Here is an 8,548-nt window from a genome sequence, read left to right on the forward strand (position 1 = left end):
TTGAGTCCAAGGACCATGCAAGGCCTTGGTTCTGTCTAACACTTAAGACCTTTTTTGAAGTTGTTAGTTTTCCCATAGGCTTGAGTCCGAGGACCATGCAAGGCCTTGGTTCTGTTTAACACTTAGGACCTTTTTGAAGTAGTTAGTTTCCCTGTAGGCTTGAGTCCGAGGACCATGCAAGGCCTTGGTTCTGTCTAACACTTAGTACCTTTTTGAAGTGGTTGGTTTCACCTAGAATGGCCATCGAAATAGGAGCTACGTAATCAGGACAGGCTTAAAATTTGGATAAAAAAAACTTTTTCATTAATAATAATATCTTTTCAGATTATTTGCATTCCATGGGCAAGGTACAGGTTTTTCATCTAAATCTTCTAAGTAGTATGCGCCTATCCCTACTATTAAGGTAATTCGGTAGGGCTCCTCCCAGTTTGGTCCCAGCTTTCCCCAGGAAGGGTTCTTGGCAACCCCTACGACTTTCCTCAGCACCAAGTCCCCCAATGCTAGTGGTCTGAGCTTTACATTGGCGCCATATGTCTGCTTGAGTTTTTGTTGGTAATAGGCCAACTGGACCATTGCTCGCTCTCTTTGTTCATCGACCAGGTCCAGGCTCTTCCCCAGCAGTTCGTCGTTGCTGCCTGAAGTGAAAGAGCTCATCCTTAGCGTTGGAAAGTTTGTCTCCAGGGGGATCACTGCCTCGGCACCGTAAGTCATGGCAAAAGGTGTTTCCCCTGTTGACCGCCTGGGCATAGTTCGGTACGTCCAGAGAACGTGAGGCAGCTCCTCTACCCATCTTCCCTTGGCGTCAGCTAGTCTCTTCTTGAGCCCATTGACGATGACCTTGTTGACAGCCTCGGCCTGTCCATTTCCCTGAGGGTAGGCGGGCGTTGAGTATCTGTTTGTGATCCCAAGTTCACAACAATACCTTCTGAAGGCCTTGCTATCAAATTGGAGCCCATTATCCGAGATGAGGGTATGCGGGACACCAAATCGTGTGACAATGTTCCTCCAAAGGAATTTCTTTGCGTCCACGTCCCTGATGTTGGCTAGGGGCTCTGCCTCTACCCACTTGGTGAAGTAGTCCATAGCCACCAAGAGATATCTCTTATTCCCTGGCGCTTTGGGGAAAGGTCCTACAATGTCCAAGCCTCACTGGGCCAACGGCCATGGACTGGACAAAGGATTGAGGGCCCCTCCAGGCTGATGAATATTCGGGGCGAACCTTTGGCATTGGTCACAATTTTTGCCATAATCTAGGGCCTCCTTCTACATTCTTGGCCACCAGTATCCTTGTGTTACGGCTCGGTGGGATAGGGATCTTCTTCCTGTATGGCTCCCACAGATTCCCTCATGCAACTCTTCGAGCAATAATTCTGCTGCTTCGGGGTGGACGCATAGTAGGTATGGTCCAGAGTAGGAGTGCCTATACAATTTATGATCCTCGGACAACCAGAACCGAGAGGCACTCATTCGTATTTTCTCTGCCTCTGACCTCTCCTCAGGCAAAACATCGTCTTTGAGGTATTTCATTACGAGGTCCATCCAGCTGGGGCCCATCCCAACCTGATGGATGGGGATTGCTCCCCTTGCCACCTCACTCGCTTTCTCCAGATGCTCCACAAGTATGATCCGAGGCAGACCCCCTGCCGAGGAAGTCGCGAGGGTGGCTAACGAATCGGCGTGGCTATTCCCACTCCTAGAAATGTGAGACAAGCTGAAGGGGCTGAACTCCGACTACAAGCGCTTGACCTGGCTCAGGTACTTTTGCATTCTTGAGTCTTTGGCCTTCATCTCTCCCTTTACCTGCCCTACCACCAATTTCGGGTTCGAGAATATCTCCACTGACTTTCCTCCCATCTTCTGTACCATGACCATTCCTTGCAATAATGCCTAATACTCAGCCTCGTTGTTTGTGGCCGAGAATCCGAGCCTCAGGGATTTCTCTATGACATGATCTTCAGGGGATACTAAAACTAGTCCCACTCCTAACCCTCTCTGGTTTGCCACGCCATCAACATATACTTTCTAACATGGTGACCTCAGGACGGAGACTTCTCCAACTTGCTTCTCATCAAGGATCCTCCCCTCGGCCCCCACTTCTATAGTTGGCTTAGCAAACTCTGCCGTCAAGTCTGCCAGAACCTGGCCCTTTATGGAGGTCCGAGGCATGTATTTAACGTCGAAGGCCCCTAGAATGGTATTCCACTTCGCAATTCTTCCCGTATAATCGGCAGCCTGAAGTACAGACCTCAAGGGTAATTGGGTTAAAACGACCACCGTGTGAGCATGAAAATAATGGGGTAGCTTTCGCATAGCGTGGACCACAGCAAGTATGGCTTTCTCCAAGGGTAAGTACTTGACCTCGACTTCGTGCAATGACTTGCTAACGTAGTAGACTGGTTTTTGAACGCCACTGTCATCTCGTATCAGCACCAGGCTCACAGCGTGGTGCGCCACGGCAATGTATGCGTATGGGACCTCATCGGCCTCCGAGTTAGACATGATGGGTGGCCGGGCTAGGTACTCTTTGAGTTGCTGGAAGGCCATGACACACTCTTCGGACCACTCGAATCCTTTCCACTTATTGATCAGGAGATAGAAAGGTCTACACCTGTCAGCCGACCTAGAAATGAATCAATTCAACGCCGCGATCATTCCAGCGAGCTTCTGGATCTCCTTGGGGTTTCGCGGAGGCCCTAGGTTTTGGGTAGCCCTGATTTGCTCGAGGTCAACCTCAATCCCCCGGTGGGTAATGATGTAGCCTAAGAACTTGCCAGATCCCACACCAAACGAGCACTTTGAAGCATTTAGGCGTAGCTTGTGCTTTCTCAAGACGTCGAATATACAGCCAAGGTCTCCCAGATGCTCGGACACCAGTTTGCTCTTCACCTCCATATCGTCAACATAGATCTCGATGTTTTTGCCCAACAACGGCTCAAACTTTCTCGTCATCATCCTCTGATAAGTAGACTCAGCGTTTTTCAGGCCGAATGGCATCACCTTGTAGTGGTAGTTCCCGATGGGTGTCACGAAAGCTATCTTCTCCTGATCCTTCAAGGCTAGTAGGATCTGATGATAGCCCTGAAAGGCATCGAGGAAGCTCATCCGAGGATGGCCGGCGATCGCTTCTACCAGCTGGTCTATTCATGGCATTGGGAAGGGGTCCTTTAGGCATGCCTTATTCAGGTCCATGAAGTCTACGCAAACCCTCAATTTTCCGCTTTTCTTCCTGACCACCACAACATTGGCCAACCACTCGGGGTAAAAAACTTCCTTAATAGCCCCTGCGTGCTTAAGCTTATTGACCTTTTCCCTAATTGCATTGGCGTGCTCTTTTGACGGGCGTCGGGGTGGCTGTTTCTTGAGGGTTACAGACAGGTTGATGTTAAGGTGGTGACAGATAAAGGATAGATCAATCCCTGGGGCATCACAGAGATCCCATGCAAACACGTCAAGGTTCCTCTGGAGGAACTCAAGCAACTCCTCCTTCTCCCGAGGAGGCAATTGGGCTCCAACCTGAAAGAACCTCTCTGGGTCATCGTCGATGACCACTTTTTCTAGGCCTTCAAGTTTTGCTTCCTCGGCGGCCATATCAACTAGCACCACCGAGGTAATTAACTGCTATAAGTTTTCGGCCGCGGTGGCCGAGGATTCTGTATCGTGCCGATGTGAGGTGGCTGCCACCATACACCGCCTTGTCGTTGACTGGCATCCCCGGATCTCGAGGACTCGGCCTCCTGACAAGAATTTCACCTTCTAGTGCAAGGAAGAGGCAACGCCCCCCAAGGTGTGGAGCCAAGGCCTTCCTACAATGGCAATGTAGGGGGAGTATGTGTCCACCACTATAAAGTCCACCTCCACTACTTCCGGGCTGGTCTGGATGGGTAGCCTAATCACGCCCTCCGGGATGACTAGCTTCCCATCAAAGCTCATCAAGGGACAGCTATAGGGCGTCAGGTTTTCAGGCTTTAGCCCCAGCCCCTTATAAAGGTCGGGGTACATGACCTCAGCCGCGCTGCCACCATTCACCATCACCTTTCTTACGTCGTAGTCCTCAATTCTGAGGGTGATCACCAAAGCATCGTCATGGGGTTGGGTGGTCTCGTCCTTGTCCTCCTCGAAAAAACTTAGGGTCGGGTGAAAGCCTCTTTTGGCCCTTTTTGGCTCGGACTGGGACTCCCCGGCAGGCACTTGGGTCACAGACAGCACTCGCGAGGGGCGCGTGCCTGTTCTTCCTGGCGTAGCCAGGATCACATTAATCGTTCCAGCGGGCTGCCTCATGGCAGTGTCCTTCCGTGGCTCCTGGTAGGTCTGGCCCTGATAGCCGCTAGAATGGTGCAGGAGGTGCTTCGGTTTCCCCTCCCAGACTAACTGGTCCAGATAGTTCCAGAGATTCCTGCAGTCCTCCGTAGCGTGCCCGTGGCCCTGGTGGTATTGGCAGTAACGGTCCTGATTACGCTTCTCAGGATCCCCCGACATCTTGTTCGGCCACTTGAAGTACGGTTCGTTCTTGATCCTTTCCAGCACCCTATGTACTGGTTCTCGGAACACGGCGCCGACGGCCTGGGTGTTTGTCGCCCCAGATTGTCCTATGATATCTCTCCTCGGACGGGCGTTGTTATACCGTTTCGACCTAGAATCCCTCATCTCCTGAGGGATAACATTCTCCTTCCCCTTGCTCTGTAGCAAGTCTTCCTCTACCCGTTTGTATTTATCGATCCGATCCATTAACTGCCGCACGCTGGTGGCGGGCTTACCAGTTAAGGACTTCCTCAGGCCGTGCCCCATCGGGAGTCCGTTCTTGAATGTATTGATGGCAACATCGTTGTACTTGCCATCCAGCTCGTTGTAAATCTCCTAATACTTGCCCGAGTAAGCCTTGAGGGTCTCTCCGTTGCGTATGGTTAGGGACAGCAACGTGCTCATGGGCCGAGGAGGTCTGCTATTTGTAACAAAACGGGAACCAAAGGCCTGGGTCAGCTGTCTGTACGAGTCTACGGAATTCGTCCTCAAGCCGTTGAACCACCTTATTGCCACAGGTCCCAAGCTGGATGGGAAGACTTTGCACATCAACGCCTCATTTTTAGAGTGGACGGCCATCCTCTGGTTGAACTAGCTCACGTGCTCCACGGGGTTCATTTTGCCATTGTAAATGGTGAAGGTTGGCTGCTGGAACCGCCAAGGGATTACTAAATTTTCCAATCACACACAAAAAAAAAAAAAAAAAAAAAACCTAGGGGTGTGATGAAAAAATTATTTCACCACACATAATACTCATAACACCCCTAGGTTTTTTTTTTTTTTTTTTTTTGTGATTGAAAAATGTAGTAATCCCTAATTATAATAAATGCTCTAAATTATAATGAATGCGAATTATTAACTTTTACCAAAAAAAATTGAAGAGCATCTAAGCGCTAGTTATTCTTTATCATTATGCTAAGACACAAACTTTTCACATAAAAAAAAGGACAATATTAAATTTCATATAATAGGATATTTACAAAAAATGTTCATTAACGACTATTTGATAGATTGACTACCACTTCACTCCCCTGAATTCATCCAATGTGTTTCCCATGCAATCTAACAAAATTGTTAATATATTACCCTAAAAAAATACAAAAAATAGAGAGTAAGGCTTAAATGTAAGAAAAACAACAAACAAAAATAATAGGAGGAAGACAAAACACCACTTAAAACACATACACTAAAATAATTAATCAAACCCAATAATCACAACAAAAAAAAAAAAAAAAAGACAAAAATATATATCATTCCCACTCTTTAAAAAAGAGTCATTAATTAGAGAAAATATTAAACAATTATCAAACTGACCATATAAAAGAAAAGATTAAAAAAGAAAAGTGTGATCCTATTTTGTACGCAGTATTTTCGTGGGAGTTAAAAGGTTTTTTTTTTTCTTTCAAACTCTAAATTACATAAAAGAGTAAGGGTTTTTTTTTTTTTTGGTTTTTTTTTTCTTTCTAAACTCTAAGTTAGCGTTCAACTAAATATTTTGTTGAAAAAAAAATCACAAAGTAATTTGAGTTCAAATAGAACTCATATTTTTTCTTTGAAATATTCACGTTTAGAAATATGAGTTCAAATAGAAAATTCATTTTTAAAAATATAAGAAAATTCACGTTTAAAAATATGAACTCATATTTAATGATAGTTATAATGATAGTTTTATTGTATAAAAAATAAAGAAGAACTTTTACAATTAAAAAATAATAATAATTGTTATAAAAAATAATAAATAAAGAAGAATTGATTTGGGAAAAAAAAAAACGTGAAGGGAGTGATCAGTAAGGGAAACGTGAATTCAGAAGAGAGAAAAAATAATAATAAAAGAGTGAAAAAATAATAATAATAACGGGGAATGTGCAGAATAGCTTTAGAAATGATTTGTATATAGTTAGTTAGGCAACACTTGAAACTATAAGGGAAAGTAGACATCTCGAGTTTTAAAAATCGAGTTCCATTTACATAAATCTCGAGTTTTAGAAACTCGAGTTCCATGCAAAAATTTTTTTAGTTTTATCGCCCCTATAGTGGCGTTTTTAAGTACTATAGTGACGTTTTAAATCCCTATAGCGGCGTTTTCCTGCAAAATTTTTTCATAAGTGTTCAATACCAGGTTCAGGGAGCCCTATAGTGGCGTTTCTATGCCCTATACTGACGTTTTAAAGCCTTATAGCGGCGTTTTCCTGCTAAATTTTTTAATAACTCCATTTTTAAGCCCTATAGTGACGTTTTTAAGCCCTATAGCGGCGTTTTCCGAACTCGAGTTTTTAAAACTCGATTTTTACTTGGATTTTTTTTACAAATCAAGTCTTAAAAACTTGATTTTTATCTTGAAACTCGAGTTTTAGATACTCGAGATGCTAGTTTTCAATTTTCTTTTGCAACGTGACAACTAACTAAATATTTTAATATTTATTGTTATTTAGAAAAAAAATTCATAATATAACCAACTTAGGGAAGTTAGACATGAGTTAAAAAAAATGAAATAGATAACGAAAAAATAAAAATAAAAATAAAGGATAAACCTTAATAACAGGGTAGATAACTTTTTTTTTTATAGAAACGTGGGTTTTTTTTTTTTTTTTTTTTTTCATTAGGTTTTCTGTTTTTAATTTTAAAAAGAAGTTAAGAAAATATTTTAAATAAATTGTAATATATATCTATTTAGTTTTTTTTTTTTTGATAAACTTGAGGATGTTTTAAAAAAAAAATTGATTTGAAGATAACGTTTTTTAAAAGGAAAAAAATAATAATAATAATAGCAAACATAGAGTTGTTTCTCTTCAAATCATCTATCTCTCGCTGCATGGCCACCTTATCATCCTGTCTCTGGGATGCGTGACTCTTAACCTCTCGCAATCGCGTGGCCTGGCCATTATCGTGCCTCTAGGGCACGCAACTGCTTCTATGGGTGTGGCTTTTGCTAGTTTGTGAGGTATGCACGCTTCCCTCTCGAAATCGTCCGTTCTCCTCATTTTGGCCGTGCCCGGTGTCCCCATAGTTATTCTGACGCTGGGGTCTAGTCGGTTCATGCCGATGGGAACTCCCTTGGTGAGGGTCTGATCCTACCATGCCTGGCTGTTGTCCTTACTAATGCACGAGTTCTTCCCACAGACGGCGCCAATTGTAGGGACCAGGTTCGGGCCTCCTAACGTGTTAAGGGAGTGGACCCAAACCCAGCTAGCCCTGTAATTAATTTGTAGAGAGCGGGGTCAAGAATTAGGCCCTAGTAAGGGATGCAATGACCATGCGTGGTAGCTCGTAGATGAAAGTGAACAATGATACTCCTCGGCCTTTCTCTTGGGAGCTTGCAGTTCTTATTACTTCTTTGGTGGTTGGTTACAATTGCTTCTAGGAGGATGCAGATTGCTACTGTCTTACTTTTCTTTTTCTTTTTCCTTTCTTCCTTTTTTCTCCCCCCTTTCCAAGAGGGGTCCCTTACATTATATACTCCTTTCCCCATTGCTCCTAGCCCTACATTTGTTGAGCAACCAAGCCACTACTTAAGTACCTATCCCATCAGCCACCTTCCCATTCTTCTTGTGGGTTGCAGCAACCAAGGCAACACTATTCTGTAATCCCCTCCTCATTAATGCGGCCAGGATGTTAGTTATGGGCATTTAATGTGGAGGTGACAGCTCGTCTTAGACTTGCTCCTCCGCCATGCTCCCATTGTTGACATGTGGCACTTGCTCTTTCCTCATCGGATATTCAAGAAGACCCCCTTAATGGTGTGGTCCTTGTGCACTTCTATGATCTCGGATGTCCGAGGACAGAATCGTCCTCGGACTAGCTCCTTGGACACTGGACTTCTTACTTTTATCCTCGGACCCTACATACACCCTCAGCATGGGCTTTTGGGCCTGGTTCGAAGTGTGCCGGGGCTGCCTGACTTTCCGGCCCCACACTCATTATTATGACATTACACATTTTTTAATAATAACATAGTCCACATGAGACCACTTACCACTATCCATTAAATTTTTCTTCTTTCCTCTAAATTTTTTTAACACTCACTCTAATT

At 44.3% G+C, this 8,548-nt stretch overlaps 1 protein-coding gene across 1 annotated transcript; it reads right to left on the bottom strand.

The window, feature by feature from the left end:
- Nucleotides 1-3,753: 3,753 nt before the first annotated feature.
- LOC111999098 (uncharacterized) lies at nucleotides 3,754-4,785 on the bottom strand. The gene has a single exon (XM_024031211.2). It carries the CDS (start codon nucleotides 4,783-4,785, stop codon nucleotides 3,754-3,756), a length of 1,032 nt encoding a protein of 343 aa, XP_023886979.2.
- Nucleotides 4,786-8,548: the final 3,763 nt, after the last annotated feature.

The sequence above is a fragment of the Quercus suber genome, unplaced genomic scaffold (assembly GCF_002906115.3).
Source record: "Quercus suber isolate HL8 unplaced genomic scaffold, Cork oak 2.0 scaffold_746, whole genome shotgun sequence".
Taxonomy (NCBI): domain Eukaryota; kingdom Viridiplantae; phylum Streptophyta; class Magnoliopsida; order Fagales; family Fagaceae; genus Quercus; species Quercus suber.